The sequence below is a fragment of the Camelus bactrianus genome, chromosome 5 (genome assembly GCF_048773025.1).
Source record: "Camelus bactrianus isolate YW-2024 breed Bactrian camel chromosome 5, ASM4877302v1, whole genome shotgun sequence".
NCBI lineage: Eukaryota > Metazoa > Chordata > Mammalia > Artiodactyla > Camelidae > Camelus > Camelus bactrianus.
The window spans coordinates 81,194,400-81,211,603 of NC_133543.1; the positions used below are offsets into that span (position 1 = coordinate 81,194,400).

Below are 17,204 nucleotides of genomic sequence, written 5' to 3' on the forward strand. Positions count from 1 at the left end.
CAATTTGAAAATTGAAAACCTTGTTTCCCAGAATTCTCTACAGGTTACTTGAAAAAAAAAAACAAAAACCCCCACCAAACTAAGAACCCTAAAAACCATCTTAAATCACTAAATAAAGATTAACCATTCATTTATATATTTTTATTTGGAAATGTTTCTATCAGTACAGTGAAACTAAATTTGAGAGACACTGGATGTCATTAGTTTGGATATCATTAGTTTATTATAAAAGAGAGATGTGGAAATTATTTACATGATGAAAAGATTTCAGAACTTCAGTGGAATGGGCAGCTTCACGTGATGCCATTTCAATAGTGACATTTCAGTCTACATATTTTCCAAGAATGTCACCATCTCTAAATAAGAAATAATCCTGCAAATAGAGAAACCATTAGTTAAGAAAACTAATAGCAAATACTTAACTTCCTCTTAAAATTATGAAATTTACATACCTTGTCATCTAGAACTACTTTGGTGCCTCCGTATTCTGGGAGAAGTACTTTATCTCCAACTTTCACACTAACTGGTTGAATCTCTCCACCCTTCAGAAAATAAGGATGTTTATTAGCAAAGACATCTAGTTGATCAAGTATTTACACTTAACTCTTTAATAAGTGTGCTCACTCAAATCAAATGTTAAAAAAGAACTTGGTGGCCAAGTGATATAATTTATACAATCATAGACTTTCACTCAAAAACACCACTAGAGAGTTACATTTTGAAATAATGCACACACAGTGGCTTAAAGTAAAACCTGATTTCAGTGTAAAAGTTCAAAGTGCTATACTGGGAAAACTAAACTAGTTTTTAACCGTTAAACAGTAACATAAACTCAACTCTACCATAGGTACAATGGGCATATTCAACTTCCTTATGAAAAGTTTTCTGGCTCTGGAACATATACATTTGTGATTCAATTTCCTTTCCTCCAAGGCAGATTTGCAGAGAGGGTAGAAGCAGAGTGCCCAAAGCCTTCCTATTCCTAACTCCAGGATAAGGTAACTCCCTGCTAGAACTTTCTTAGAGGCAACTGAAACAATGCAATTAACATATTTGTCCCAAAGGGCATATGTGTAATCCAGCTGACACTTTTGTAAGTCTGAGGTCTAAACAGTAATTGAAGAACGCGTGGAAGCATATTTCAGTTCCTTTCAAAGGTATGCCAACCAAGGCCCAAAGTGGTTAAAGGATTAGGGCAATTTTAGTGTTAGAGATTAGACCAAGAGTTCAAATTTCCCTTCAATTCTTAAAAAGCCCCCACGGGTTATCTTTAAGCATAATTATTCCTACTGATTTTAACACTCTGCAACCCTCCATCATATAAAATAAGCTATTTCATTTCACAATCATTTTTGCTAGTGTGAGAGTAGATGTGAATCCCCAAAGAAATGATCTTTAAGATAACAAGCTATTATAAATAGAAAAAAAAAGCTATCTAAAAGGCTACTTTTAATAATAACCAAGGTTTTTTCTCTCTCCATTTCACATCACATAAACATTAGTTTCATTTTAGTCGTCCCTTACCTTTCCTTTAGAGCCCGATCCAACAGCTACTACTGTTGCCTGCAATACTTTCCCTTGAGATTTTTCTGGAAGCATAATGCCTCCTTTGGTTACAGTTTCGGCTGCACTCCTTTCAACTAATACGCGGTCAAAGAGGGGGAGAAACTTTCTAAATGCCTGTCCTGCCTGGAGAGAGAGAAATGTTAAACTTGAAACAAAAACAATATATGCTAAACAGACCACATGTGGCGTTCAAAGATAACGCCAAAATTCAGATTACTAAAAGAAAATCCCTTAGAACGTTCAACTCTACATTCCAAGCTTAATTTTCCATTCCCTATGTGTGTTAGGGGTCGTTGTGGCTCCTCTGGTCAGTAGCCAGAGCAGCTTTAAGAACAACCTTAGTTCAATCCAAGGTCAAGCACTCTTCTTCCTCGGATTTTCCTAGAAATTGTCAGCAAACATTAAACTTCCTCCGTCTGGAATCATGCTTTTTTCAAGACGACTGCACACCTGCTAAGGCCCTGCGGAACTGCACTTGGGTCGGCCGCCGCGCTGGAGTCGGGGTTCCCACCCCCTGCGCCACACGTTGCCTCCACGCGCGTGCAAAGAGCTCTCGGCTGAGAAAAAGGTCAGTGGAGCCTCTCCTATTCAGGGTTAGCGCAGCGCCCGGTCACTGAGTGACCGCCTACCCCTCTCAACAGGCCCAAAGGGAGCCGTCCGGGCTCCGCGTGCACCCCAGGCCAACCCTGGCCCTCGGGCCACCGGCCGACGCGGTACTCACCATGACTCCGGTCCCCGCAGTTCGTACTCTCCCCTCCCGCCGCTGCCGCAAAGAGAAACCCGCAGTCCAGCCCTCCGGCCACGTGAACTGGGGAAAAGGCCATGCAACGCGCAAGCGCGCTCGCTCCCGCCCCGGCCCCTCCCCGCGAGAGGGGGCGGCCGCAGCAGCGCGCCCCGCGATTCGTCTCCTGAGCTCTGCGCAGGCCCCTGACGCGCCGACCGGGAGGCGGAAGAAAAGAGGAGCTCCTTCTAGGCTTTTCTAGGCCGTCGGCCGAGGTGAAAGTACTAGCCCTTCGCCCCCCCTCCCGGAAATGACGCGACTTGACCCTTGACCCACACAGCGCGGCGCTTCCCAGAAAGTTCTGGAACGGCGCGCCGCCCGGGAACTAGCCTAAGCCGGCCGGAGAGAGCTGAGCTCGCCGGCCTGGCCTAGCGCGGGTAGGGAGGGGCGGGGCTGGCGCGCGGCGCGTGCAGATTGCCGGGCCCGAGCCGACGGGAAGGGGTGGGCGCCGCCCGCACGCGCGCTGCGGAGGGGCGGGGGGAGCCGCGGAGGGAGGGGACACAAGCTCATTGCCGTGTGCGCCCTGCGCTCTGTCCCTCACTCGCCGCCGTCGGCCTGTCTCTCCGCTCGCACATCGTGCCGCTGCCCCGCAGGTACGCGGCCGCCCCGCGCCGCCTTACCCTTGCGCTTCGGAACCCTGAGCCGGCCTTCCCCCGCTGTCCTGAGTTGGCGGGCCGGCGACAGCCAGAGCTTCCCCGGGGCGCTGCAGGCCCAGGCCCGCAGAGCCAGGCCTCGTGGGTCCATGAGGGGACCCATCACGTGCGCAGTGGAGTTCCCGGGTCTCCCGCCCGGTCAGGGCGCAGCAGGGAGGGCTTACCCGGGAGTGTGTGTGGAATCGGGGAAGTGTGTTCACATGGGTCCTCCGATGCAGCCCGTTTCTGGCCGGGTGTAGAGTGCCGGGGAGGGTGGTCGTTGCGCGTGGGAACCGCCCTTGGCCCCGCGGACAGCTGGGGTACATCGCCTCCACCTTTGACCTTGCTTGGGTGTCCTGATGGAAAAACACGTGGGGCCGCTCAGAGTGGGCCGTGCCGCCGCCCCCAGCATCGCGGCCTTGCATGCCGCCCTGATACAGTATCCCCGAGTGGATACATGAGGACACATTTTACTCAGCGGATGTTTGCACCTTCGGGAGAATTTTTACTCCCTTGGTCATTTGGGTTTATAGCCTGCCTCTTCCCTGTTGACTTGGGTTTTCAGGGGCATTTGGAGCGGTTTTGCTCACAAGGCCATTTTAGCGGTGAAAGATTAACTCGTTTTTAGCGTCCGGGGTAGGTGGCCATGGGGAAGGATATGTTTTGTGCTCGTGCTTTAGATGAGGCGTGGGGCGGCCTGTTTCTTAAAGCTTGCGCTATTTGCTGGTGTTCGGGGCTGTGGAGCGTTCCGAGGCCCAGGTGCAGTGGCTGGCAGAGGTCAGCCCAGCTCGCTTCTAACAGTTCCTGTTCTGTTGCACAGGTGATCGCGTTGTAACACACCACGGGTAGTGCTAGTATTATATTGATAATCTGCTTGTTTCTCCTCCAGAAATGCTTCGATTACCCGCAGTCCTTCGCCAGATTAGGCCAGTGTCCAGAGCACTGGCCCCTCATCTCACTCGGGCTTATGCCAAAGATGTAAAATTTGGTGCAGATGCCCGAGCCTTAATGCTTCAAGGTGTAGACCTTTTAGCCGATGCTGTAGCCGTTACTATGGGGCCAAAGGTATCAGTATCGTTATTTTGTTGTTATTTATGATATTGTTAAAGAATAACATTTTGTTGATGGCGAGTAGTCATACAAAGCTATTGAACAGTGCTTTGGTGACTTTAAACAGTATCTGCCGAATTTGCAAAACCTTATTTTGTACGATGTGACGTAATCAAATTGTTAACTCCTAGCTCAAGATAGATTGTTAAACTCAGGGTAGAATTAATTTTGCTTGCCTGCTTGAGTTAGATTTTGATTTCTTTCCCAGTGCTTAGTACCAAGCATAGAGGGAAGAGAGTAACTTCCATAATACCTCATGTGCTTGTAGGTTCTAGTTTAACCTAACGTTTTCCTGTTGTCCCTTGTGTTCCAAAGCACATTTAAAAGTTTAAGTCTCATTTAACAAATAGATTGGGAAATAAAGGGTAATGAGTAATTTGAAGAAACCTTTCTGAGGGTCATGCATGGTCGAGTGCATTTCAGATTGAAGACATTACAAATATCGAAGTGATCAAACCTGTAAAATAAGGTATTTGCGTGCCTCACAAGAAGCAGCTTTGGTTCAAATTCAAAGCCACAATACTATTTGCACTATATTTGAGATTTAATGTTGAACAACTCAGGAAGGGTATGCTGTACTTATCTTGCTGTTAATATTTTAGAAAGTAAATTTTAAAGCAAGTTTTAAAGTTTTCACAGTACTATTAGAGATAGCAGGCACGGGACAAAACTTAAGTATAAATTATGTGAAGACTTCTAGAATTTCAGTATAATCCACGAAATTGCTATTAGTTTATCTTGTGTTCTTATTTTATAAGATGACATGGGTCTCTAGGACTTTTATCTCCTATAACATCTCATCCAAGGAAATGTACTTTGCAACAAAGAGGTCACTTTGTAAACTAAGAACATTGATGAGCTTGCCCTTGAGGTTCATGCTGTCAGGTGTTGAACTGAGGCTTTCAAGTAATTGCCTATTATAAAAACTGCTCCTATTTTAAGTTAAATCGTGAGTCTGTGACTTTTTTTTCCTCTGCAATTATAGGGAAGGACAGTGATTATTGAACAGAGTTGGGGAAGTCCCAAAGTGACAAAAGATGGTGTGACTGTTGCAAAGTCCATTGACTTAAAGGATAAATATAAAAATATTGGCGCTAAACTTGTTCAAGATGTTGCCAATAACACAAACGAAGAGGCTGGGGATGGCACCACTACTGCAACTGTACTAGCACGTTCTATTGCCAAGGAAGGGTTCGAGAAGATTAGCAAAGGTGCTAATCCAGTGGAAATCAGGAGAGGTAGGAGTGTTTCTTTATTGTCATCACAGTGTTTTAAACTATCAGTTAAATTATATTAGTTGATTCTTTGTTGTTTTTCCTCTTTCCTGAAAAATCTTTAAAAATCCTTAAAAAAAAATCTCTTGAGTAGTGATCTTACGTTTGGCTATGTGGTGGGTTCTGTGCTAGGTATCAAAGGGGGAAATGTGACTAAGACAGTCCTGTTTTCCACAGTCATCCATCCCTGTCATCCCCTGTCCCCCACTTCTCCCTTAAACCAACAGCTTATATTGGAAGTTACAGCATATATTGTGTACCTTGAAAATAGTAAATTTAATGAGAATCAGAACAGAAAGAGACTATACAGTTTTGATGTTTTACTTTAGTTATGTGGAAAGTAGGGCTAAACAAGAAACCATGTCACCCAGGGTGTCAGAATGAGTTTGCTTTTTTTTCCCTTGCCTCTTAACAGCACATATTGTGTATTCGTCTGCATTTTGTTTATTTTTGCTTGTTTTAGGGAGCTGGGCCACAATTTAAAGATCTCTCCTTGGCATGGAATTGCTATGTATCTCTAGGGTTTGTTATCATCCAAATTAGGAAACTTAAACCAGGATAGTAAAGGGGGATGCCATTAATAACTTTGTGAGAACTGGCATCTCTAGTGTTCTGAGGTATCATAATCTCATCTATTTCAGTGTTTGAGATCCAAATGAGTGTGTTGCATTAACCACTCGCAAGTTGAATTGAGGTTATTAAGGATACTTCCCAAATAAAGTCATTGTTTTCACACAACTTGCTTTTTTTTTGAAGTAACATTTCTCAAAGAAGGGAAGAGCTAGTCCTGTTCAAACAAAATGGGCTTCTCAAATCCACATCGGGATGCTGTATGTTAAAGATGTTTTATTCATAGTTACATATTTTTTAAGTGAGAAAGTTTCAGGCACTTAAAAACCCAAGGGCACAGCCACAAGAAAGTCCTTATCCTTGAGAGTTACACTTGTTTAAAATAATGGACTGTAATCCATTTGGGTGCTTTTTGTGTCATTCAGTTGAGGGGAAATGTGTTGGATGACCCTCATAGAAATATACGACATATTATGGGGAAGATTTACACAGAATGAGTTGGATGGTGAAATTCTTGAAGTTGTACACCTTGGGTTTTTTAAAATACAATTTTCATAATAATTTTGGCACTGTGGGACTTCATTTATTAAAGTTCCCGTTCCAGTGCATGCCATCTTCCTCCACGTGAGAAGTGCTGACTCAGGAGCAGTGCATAAGCATTAAGGCATTGCAACATGTAATGTGAACCAGAAATTTTACTTGATATGGAGCCATGAGAGAATGAGCACTGTAATATTTGTTCTTCAACCAGGTGTGATGCTAGCTGTTGATGCTGTAATTGCTGAACTTAAGAAGCAGTCTAAACCTGTCACAACCCCTGAAGAGATCGCCCAGGTACAAAAATTTTTGGTAATATTTTATGATAAATTTTTTTTTAAAGTTTTAGTAACATGATTTTGTTCCATAATTACCAACTAGTGTCAGAATAACAATACTTCCCAGTCACCAGCATTGGAAGCATTTTTCTTGCTCCTGAAGCATTTGAAAGTAATGCAGTGACCATAATTTGAATCTTAAATGGGTTGTCATTTTAGTTCTAAATGGCTCCAAATAAAAACTCATTTGTATGTGTGGAAAATGTTCCTTGTCCATTTATCAAAGTTGCATAATTTGTAATACTGCCACATTTGTCAAGGGGTAAAAATAAGCGTCAGCCTCCCTTTTCTCTTCTGTTTCTGTTTAAAAGAATAATTGTGTGTTTATTTCATATCTTTCAAAAATAATGAGGGTAAATAATGAATTTTAAAAGTTGAAAACAACCATTAGAATTATGCCATAAAATCCCCTCCCCCGTCTCACCACTGTCACTGTCCTTCTAGCTTCCCACCAAGGATGTATCAATTTGGAAACTGGGAGAGGGTAAGGGAGTTGATTGAGGACACTAGCCTTATTTGGAAGAGTTATTTCATTATTTCAGGTTGCTACGATTTCTGCAAATGGAGACAAAGAAATTGGTAACATCATTTCTGATGCAATGAAAAAGGTTGGAAGAAAGGGCGTTATCACAGTAAAGGCAAGTGTGTTTTTAATGATGGATTGGAATGAGGTGTTTGGTAATGAAATCTGAGTTTTACAAATACAAAAATTTGATCTGGGGGGAGGGTATAGCTCAGTGATGTAGAGTGTGTGCTTAGCATCTATGAGGTCCTGGGTTCAATGCCCAGTACCTCCATTTTAAAAAATGAATGAATAAATCTAATTTCCTCTCCCCAAAATGAAAAAAATTTTGATCTATATGTGTTTCCAAAAGTATATTTCATTTTTCATGGGTATAATAGGCACCTATATAGAATAGAGTGCTTACTGTGTTTTGTGTGAACTATTAAACTTTGCCTTTAGGAGTAAATCCATCCTGACTTAAATGATACTGTAAAAATATAAAAAGAAAAAAAAATAAATAAATGATAGATGTAAAAATTAGTTCAAATATGCATTCTTGAAACTTTTGCAGATATGGAGTTGGATGCCCTGGGGCATTGGTAGTCCTACCTGGATTCCTTATGAGAAGTGAGGACCTGATAAAAATTAGTCTGTAATTGGAACCTTAGTGTTTCTTAAGTGAAATTCATATAACGAATTCTTTGATTTTCATAGGATGGAAAAACACTGAATGATGAATTAGAAATTATTGAAGGCATGAAGTTTGATAGAGGTTATATTTCTCCATACTTTATTAATACATCAAAAGGTAAGTAAATCAGTAACTGATTTTTGTTTTTCTCTAAAGGGAGGTACCGGGGATAGAACCCAGGAATAACCCAAAAATTTTTTTTTAACATAAAGTGTACTGGTACTTTGGTTTAGAGCTTTTTCACTTAAATAAATTGTAGTCATTTTCAGAATAATGTTCTGAAGTTGGTTAGAAATAGTCTTTGTTTTTTGCAGGTCAGAAATGTGAATTCCAAGATGCCTATGTTTTATTGAGTGAAAAGAAAATTTCTAGTGTCCAATCCATTGTTCCTGCTCTTGAAATTGCCAATGCTCACCGTAAACCCTTGGTCATAATTGCTGAAGATGTGGATGGAGAAGCTCTGAGTACACTCGTTTTGAATAGGTAATAGGCAGTGGTATTTGGTTTACATTTCCAGTTGAAAGGCAGTTATTTGTATTGATTGAAATCTCCAGTATGTACCTCCACACCAAACCACTTGTGTTTGTATCTAGAGCTGTGTAGGTGTGCTTCATGAACCCTTAGTCCAGTCATGTTTCTGTCTTTTTGAGTGGGGTCCCAGAGCCCTAATGTTTTGTGCAACTCTTTCATAAGATAGCCTAAGAGTTTACAGTTGTTTTGAAGGTGACTGACTTGTGTTTTCTTCTGTTTTTAAAAAAAGACTTCCAGAGAAAAATATTTTCCCAATTATAATTTTGCATGGGAAGAGATAAATAAACAACTACCATTCTAACCTAAGTGTATTTAGCCATTGGTATTTTACGTAATATGTTAAAAAGAAAATGTTAATGTATAGTCTGAAATAGAGATTGGGCCTCTACCTGAAGTAAGCTGAGGTCTGTTCACTTAATTTTTTAAATCTATAATTTAATGTATTTTCTAGTGTAAGACAGGTAATATTAATGCTGCAAACAGTTATCTTAGGGCATTATTAAAATACACATTCTTCCTAGTCTTAGAACTGAGGTATATTAGAAATGAGATTCTCCAATTTTATTATAATGGAAGGACACAAATGAAATAGCAGGTATATGTTAGAGAATTGCACACCTTGACCTGACCTAAGTGAATTATCCTGGAATGTTTGTAGCCTGGATTTGCTTTTTGGGTTATGAAAAAGCCCTAGAGTTGTGGGATTTGAAACCGAAGTAAAAAAAAAAAAAAAAAGAAAAAGCAGGCCTAAGGAGTTTTCATGGAGCCATTTTACTGGTAGCTGTAAAGTTGGATCTCCAATTTACTTGGCATACCATCAGTTTAAATCTGATTTTTATTTTGACTTCTTAATAAAATTGATCATTTCTGTCTTAAACGTTTGTATATTCCTTCCATTTCACAGCCTAGTCTCAACTGGGCATTTTATAAATTTTATGTTCTAAGTTCATTACCTGATAAAAATTGTATATAAACTTAATGTTATTATCAGCAGTATTTTACATTTATAAAGGAACTGAATTAAAAACTGCTTGCTCAGGATATAGCTAGTATTTTATAACTGTAAATGAAGTGTATAACCTTTAAAATTATGAATCATTATGTGATACACATAAAACTTACTGTAAATCAACTATATCTCAATAAAAAAGAAAGAGCTGCTCAAGCTTGACTTTAATAGGAGCTTAATACTAAATGGAACCCATCCAGTAGGGGTAATTGCTGACTAGATGACCCCCAAATTTAGTATAGAGTAATTCTGATCCTCACAATCTATAAAATAGTTATCACTATATTTAACTTACACATTTTCAACAGGGATGTAAGGTCAGCAGTTTATATTAAGAAGGTAAGCAGACACTAGCAAATGTGGATAAATTGTTCTTTCCTGTCTCAGTTTATCTAAAAGTTGCCAGGTGGCAAAAAAAAAAAAAAAATCTTTAGAAGTTCAGCTTCCTAAGTAACCTTAGTCAGAACTTGAAGAACTAGACAGGTATTTTTTGTAAAATTTAAATCTTCTTAATAACTGTTCTTAACAGGCTGAAAGTTGGTCTCCAGGTTGTAGCAGTCAAAGCTCCAGGTTTTGGTGACAATAGAAAGAACCAGCTTAAAGACATGGCTATTGCTACTGGTGGAGCAGTAAGTAAAATAAATGTGATTTTGATTTACTGCATGTTAGTCACACATCCAGGTCTGAGGTTTATGAGGAGAATTCACATTTTCACAGTCAGATACTACTGTCAGCTCACCTAATCTGTGTTTCTGCTGGATGTGGGGAGGAGGAGGTTGGGTTAAATAGTACTGCGAAGGTCCCTTTGTTTAACTTGCCAGGACTCTGGCACAAGAATGGGCTTATTGACTACCATGTTTTCAGGAATGTACTAGAAAGACAGGACTTCAGAGTTTAAGCCTAGGTTCTAGTCTTTGTTCCACTAAAAGTATAGCCTTAGATGAGTTTATACTTTTCTCAAAAAAGCTAATATTAATTGAGGATTAAGTGAGCAGTTGGAAATGTAATGAAAGACAATACTCAGTTTTGTCTGGACTAGCTATGGTCTTGAAATCTCATGTTTCAAAGAAACATAGTATTATAAGATGTTTCTCTCTTCAAAACACCTGTGTGATATATTAATAAACTTGATATAATGAAAAAAGTATAATCTGTAATTGGTTCCTTTTTTTTTTTTTTTTTTTAATGTTTTTGTAGGTATTTGGAGAAGAGGGACTGACTCTAAATCTTGAAGATGTTCAGCCCCATGACTTAGGAAAAGTTGGAGAGGTCATTGTGACCAAAGATGATGCCATGCTCTTGAAAGGGAAAGGTGACAAGGCTCAAATTGAAAAGCGTATTCAAGAAATCATTGAGCAGTTAGATATCACAACCAGTGAATATGAAAAGGAAAAACTGAATGAACGTCTGGCAAAACTCTCAGATGGTGTAGCTGTGCTGAAGGTAAGATTCATTGTTGTATTTTATAAGCTGCTTGGGTTCTAGCCCAAGAATGATTGTTTCAGTGGTATTCCCCAATAATGCCATGTAACCAAAATGTTTAGGGAATCCACTTTCTTGTGGAGATACTTATTTATAAAATTTCTTTACTGAAATATTCTTAAAACCAGAATTGAACTTGTAGTGGGGGGATTGTGTGGGAGAAGATGTTCAATGATCATTCTGGAGTCTGACACTAAACTCACTCTGTTAACTGTTTAATAGGCAGCCTTTGTAAAATTGCTTTTTAAGTAAACCAGATGCTTTTTAATGACTCCTGGCAGTCAGCATCTTGAATGGCAGAGGCCATACTAACTGGAATTCTTTCTTAATCTTCAGGTTGGTGGAACAAGTGATGTTGAAGTAAATGAAAAGAAAGACAGAGTTACTGATGCCCTTAATGCTACACGAGCTGCTGTTGAAGAAGGCATCGTTCTAGGAGGGGGCTGTGCCTTGCTTCGGTGCATTCCAGCCTTGGATTCAATAACTCCAGCTAATGAAGATCAAAAAATTGGTAAAAAGTTACCTTAGAAATTAGTTTATTTGCAGCCAGGTTTTAGACTCTGTTAGAATTATGTTGTTGCTGCCCACTAAGTGGAACAAGAAGTCACAAAGCAATTTCCAGAATAACGGAAGTAGAATAGTGCTGATGTCAGGGAGAGACGAAAGATGCGTCACGTCTTTCAGGAGGAATGATTTGATCTGTGGCATCTTCCTAGTTGGAATTTTTCAATATCCGTACTCTTACGAGTAGAATTGTGCTTTAATACAAAAGAACTAAAATTAATTTGCTAAAAATTATTTTCTTTATAGGAATAGAAATTATTAAAAGAACACTCAAAATTCCTGCAATGACAATTGCTAAGAATGCCGGTGTTGAAGGATCATTGATAGTTGAGAAAATTTTGCAGAGTTCTTCAGAAGTTGGTTATGATGCTATGCTTGGAGATTTTGTGAATATGGTGGAAAAAGGAATCATTGATCCAACTAAGGTAAGTAATTGGCCACTATCAAATAGTGACTATAAACTATATAGTAAATAGTTTGACCACTGTCAGGAATACTTTCAAGAACTCTTCATTAGGTCTAGTTTATTTTTTACTAAGGAAAAGTAATATTTTATCAAACTTCCCCTAGGTTGTAAGAACGGCATTGCTGGATGCTGCTGGAGTGGCCTCTCTGTTAACTACAGCAGAAGTTGTAGTCACAGAAATTCCTAAGGAAGAGAAGGATCCTGCCATGGGTGGAATGGGTGGAATGGGAGGTGGTATGGGAGGCGGCATGTTCTAATTCCTAGAATAGTGCTTTACCATTAGTGAACTGTGAGAGGAGGCTCGAGGCAGCATTCCTCACCAATAACTTCAAGAGGGGTCGGTTGAAGGAGATGACTGAAGAAAAGGCTGGCTGATGTTTAAGAAAATCACTATAACCATCAGTTACTGGTTTCAGTTGACAACATGGAATGGTTTACTGCTGTCATTGTCCACACCTACAGATAATTTATTTTGTATTTTTTGAATAAAGACATTTGTACATTCCTGATAAATGAGAATAAGAGCCATGTACCAATGTACTGCTTTCAACTTAAATCACTGAGGCATTTTTACTACTATTCTGTTAAAGTCAGGATTTTAGTACTTGCCATCACCAGATGAGAAGTTAAGAAGCAGCCTTTCTGTGGAGAGTAAGAATAATTGTGTACAGAGTAGAGAAATATCCAATTATGTGACAACCTTTGTGTAATAAAAATTGTTTAAAGTTAATTGTGTTAGCCTTTCCATGATCCAGAGATACAAGGAATGAAAGCCAATTTAAGGAGGAGGGGTGGGGTTTCGCACAAGTTTATAAAGTTATTCCACCTATAGTATTTCTCTTTGCTGCAGACTGGATTACATTATTACATTGGTAATGGGGGGGAATTTTTAAAAGTGGTAACTCTGAATATTGTGTATCTTAGGGTTTGACCATAAAGAAAAGAGCAACTTGTTTCTTACAAGAATTACAGTTATTGTTCTAGAGCTTCAGCATAACAGAGAAGCAGTGGTTTCCCTGCTAGGTACTCACAAGTGAGGAGGGTGGGGTTTGTAGGATGAAATGTGTTCAGTGAAAAAGAGGTGTGTGCCAGCATAATGTATAGTGGGGGAAGGGCATCCACAACTTGACAGGCACAGCCCAGTGTGATCACCTTTGTTTCTTACCTTGAAATGGTTTTCTGTCTCAGTGCACTGTCTTTATTAGATAACACAGTATAGAGGTATGGCTTATTTTTAATATAGTAGCTGGGGGGAGGGTTGTGTGTGTGAGTGTGTTGGGGACAAACACTGATTTGCAAAATAGATCACTGCTTTCTAGATTGACTATAAGGTGCAAGTTCTGTAACTGCCATATCTAAGTTTTTACTCTGACCTGTGCCAAGAATGTAGTCTTACCTCAGAGCTATGGAATCTGGACCTGCCGGGGAAGGAACAACAGTCTGTTGGTCAGTTTGGCTCTTGGGTTGCTGCTAAGAGGTTTGATGTAAGGTAGGCATTGAGGCAAATGTTTCTGCTTTCCTTACCTAGTATGAATAGTTTGGACAGAAATAGAAGGAAAAATAAAGTTCATCACAGATCAAAAGCCGAAGTCACTTGAAATTCTGCACCTAGAAATACCTCTGCATTGTTCAACTTCGTTGGGTTAGAAACAATGACAGATTAGAGGGGACTGAATGAATAAAAGGCATTTTAAGCAAACAAAACTTGCCTAGAACATAGCTTTGGCTATTCACATGGCAGAAAGCAAAAGAGCTAATACTATCAAGGGTTAGAGGAAAAGGAACTATAGGGAAACGGTTTTATATAATTAGTATCTTAAAGGCCAACCTACATGAATAGAAGAAAAGAAAGTGAGAAATACCTGGGATTTTTAGAGATTTCTAGTTGCTTTCTAGTTTTCTTTGAAGATTTCTAGTTATTAATTAGTTCAGAGAATGATGAGCCCAATGAGACGGAGGAAAAAAATTATATAAAGTTATATGTGCTAGACACTGGACTAAGTACTTGCATCATTTTAACCCTTAGAACAATCTTCAATTAGGGATTACTTACTACACCTATACTACAGTTAGTAAGCAGGCTCTGAAAGGTTAAGTACTTTATCAAAGTCTCAGAGCTATTTAAGTGGTAGACCCCAGATTTGAATCACGGTTTGATTGAAGAGCTCAAATTCAAACCAAAGAGCAAGCCTGGAATGAACCCATAAGCCAGGATCTAGGCAATTTTAAGAAAACTGAAAGCTGCAGCCAGAGAAGTCAATACAGGTGGTTGGGGAAATTCCTTTTTCCTTTCTTCACTAGAACTGCACAAGGTGATTCCAGTATTGGAGAGATTCTAGCGAGAAGCAGGAGTATCCAGAAACAAGGTGGTTCCTTCAAACACCATTTATTTGGTCAAGGCTAAAGATGGTGGTGACTAGATGAGGAAGCAGGAATGGTAGATCTCTGAGGAAACCTGCTCAGGGCCTTCCTTCATGGAAATCTCTTGGGAAACCACACAAAATATAATGTCCAGGCCCTAAATGCCATACTTGAAAGCAAGTAGGATTCATTTGAACAGTACAGACCCACGGAGGGCCTTTTCAAGGCAGAAATTTTTGCAGGAGTGTTAGGAGAACAAATGTATGAGCCTGAGTGAGAAAAGGGGCATTTGAGGGGACACAAGCCACTGATCCAATATTTAGCCCTGACCATCAAGGTGAACCTTTAATAAAAGGCAGCTGGATCTGCTTTAAAGATGGATAGAGGAATAACCAAGGAAAAAGGAATGACACTATGAAGTCAGATGTTGCTGTTTTAGGAAAAGAGTTGAGAAAATAGAATGTTTCTACTGCAACTCAGGCAGCCTCAGCTAGGCTCAGGACTTGGAGAATCTCAAACCTAAAAAGCACATTTTGGGGCATGTAATGAGGGATATCCCTGTTCGTCACAAACAGCAGTGCCAAACTGATGATTCTCAAACTGGATTGAATATAAGGGGCTGTCTGTTGGAGTAAGTGGCTGGTGAAATAAAAAATTACAAGAAAAACTACCAAATTGAAAATAATCATTGTGAATTTAGTAATCTTGAAAAATCTCTGACTCTGTCACCAAAAAAATGGCCTAACGGTATCATTGGCAGCAGCAACAGAATTTGTGCCCATCACCAATTCTTGTGTATGTCCCTAGAACCAGATTTTCATCTCTAATACTAATTTCCACTAAAAGGGAACAGGATTCCTTGGATAGCAGTTAAGTCCTTGCCTTGGGACAGAAAAAACAGTCAGGATGGGTCTGAAACACAACTTGCTGCCTGACAGAATACTTTCAAGGATATCAAGAGTGGTTTTTTTTTTTTTCCCTAGAACTAACCCAAGGGATGTCTACTGGCCAAGTTAGGATATTTTGAGTAACAATAATAACAAATAATTATAGTGAATTAGAACGAAGCCAAGAGTTCATGATAATACTCAAAAGAAGGAAGTGAATGTGAAGACTAGAAAAAGATATTTCCAACATAAACTAGTAAATGGTATATGTTTAATGCCTTACTGACGTTAAGAAGCCACAGGGAAATATACACAAAATGTTACGATAACTCACAGAGAAAAAAATGTGACAATGAGTGTGTATATGTCCATGAATAACTGAAAAATTGTGCTGAACACTGGGATTTGACACAACATTGTAAAATGATTATAAATCAATAAAAAAATGTTAAAAAAAAAAAGCCAGAGTACAGACATATAAGTATGTATCTGTTTATAAAGTATAGATTATATTCATGTTTCCATTCAAGTTAAAATAGGAAGGAGTAAAATAAAGTAGAAAACCAAATAGAGACTAGGAACTGAACCAACGGCAGAGTGAGGGGGACTGGGAGTCTCATAAAATAATCACGTAGAAAGGGAGTACGGCAGCCAACTAGCATAGGTCACGAATAATTAAAGAACGTCCAGTAATGGGTTCTACGATAATAAATTTCCCAAATTCCCCAGAATTTGAAATTTGAAGTTAACTTCCCAAGGGAATGAAACATTGGAGCTGAACTCATGAACCTCGTGAATATTGATATATTCATGAGACAACATGTTTTCTTTTTATACTGACAAATCAGGTCAATATACCATAAATAACAAGAGTTAGGTTCTGACAACCACACAAAACTTGAAGAGCACTTCATTTCTAGGAAAGATATCAAGTGTCTAAGCATTAAAATCTCTGAAACACAAAGGATATAAGACCCTCGTGTTGTAACAAGTGTTGATACAAAAACGAAAAACAGGGACTCATCCTAAGGCTCAAGGCTCTTAACAGTTGGTTACCAACATCCTGCAACCTCAGCTGGTCTAAGATGCTGTCTCTTCTTGAGTGTTTGAGTCTAATTAATATACTGAGTGTCCAGAAAGATATAAAAACTACTCACACAGGCAACATCAGAAGAAATAGAAATAATAATACAAGAAGCTGAAATAGTAACACTCATATCCTATTTATGTGTAACTGTTACTGTATCATTATAACATTGTGGGCTCTTTCTGTCTCATAACATATTAAGACATTAAAGAGAATCTGATATATTGAATTTGCAATTTTAGTTAAATGTTTAGAAGCCCTTGATTAAATCTGCAATATTTAAATATTCAGGGAAATTTATTTAAATTTCATATACTTAGGTTGGTTATTTATATAAGCAGTATGTGAGTATCTAAAGAAATGCTACTTAATTTTACCTTTTTTGGTGGGGGGGAGGTAATTAGGTTTATTTATTCAATTTATTTTTATTTTTTTAATGGGGTTCCTGGGGATTGAACCCAGGACCTCATGCATACTCAGCACATGCTCTACCACTAAGCTATACCCTCCCCTTAGACATGCTGTTTAATTTTTTAAAATTTTAATTATTTAATAAATTCATAGATTAATAAATCACACATTAAACAAGGGACAAATAAAAGTATTTACCCACTGCTGCAGAGCCCCTCTGATTAAAAATACAACAACAAAAAACTCCCCAAATTGTCCTCAGGAATACGTAAGGAATTCCAGGGCAACTGAGGGGAAGGAGTAACATCCAATGGATATGAATGAATGGATAGGATAAAAAATGACTAGTACTTGGAGGAAGAAAGAGATTAGGATTCTAGGTAATGACAGTGGCCCATAAAC

The 17,204-nt window shown here is 39.2% G+C and overlaps 2 protein-coding genes across 4 annotated transcripts in view; one reads left to right on the forward strand and one right to left on the reverse strand.

The window, feature by feature from the left end:
- Positions 1–2,563, reverse strand: part of HSPE1 (heat shock protein family E (Hsp10) member 1) — a 29,419-nt gene extending 26,856 nt beyond the window's left edge. Inside the window, exons 1-4 of one of the 2 annotated variants that reach the window (XM_010971910.3) lie at positions 2,288–2,538; positions 1,525–1,689; positions 453–542; positions 127–373 (exon numbers count right to left, since the gene is read on the reverse strand). In XM_010971910.3, coding sequence (XP_010970212.1) covers positions 323–373; positions 453–542; positions 1,525–1,689; positions 2,288–2,290 — 309 coding nt within the window. In that variant the 5' untranslated portion in view covers positions 2,291–2,538 and the 3' untranslated portion in view covers positions 127–322. Of the gene's footprint in view, positions 1–126; positions 374–452; positions 543–1,524; positions 1,690–2,287 lie in introns of those variants that run through there. The other variant, XM_074364223.1, reaches the window with a different exon arrangement.
- A 141-nt stretch (positions 2,564–2,704) lies between these two features.
- On the forward strand, positions 2,705–12,786 carry HSPD1 (heat shock protein family D (Hsp60) member 1). 2 transcript variants are annotated; one of them, XM_074364220.1, is made up of 12 exons: positions 2,705–2,724; positions 3,869–4,044; positions 5,075–5,327; positions 6,685–6,767; positions 7,351–7,446; positions 8,028–8,121; positions 8,319–8,487; positions 10,074–10,173; positions 10,742–10,987; positions 11,363–11,537; positions 11,837–12,015; positions 12,161–12,786. In XM_074364220.1, exons 2-12 carry the CDS (start codon positions 3,871–3,873, stop codon positions 12,311–12,313), a joined length of 1,722 nt encoding a protein of 573 aa, XP_074220321.1. In that variant the 5' UTR covers positions 2,705–2,724; positions 3,869–3,870; the 3' UTR covers positions 12,314–12,786. The 2 variants fall into 2 exon arrangements, with proteins under 2 accessions (XP_074220321.1, XP_010970214.1); XM_010971912.3 differs by lacking the exon at positions 2,705–2,724 and adding an exon at positions 2,782–2,940.
- Positions 12,787–17,204: the final 4,418 nt, after the last annotated feature.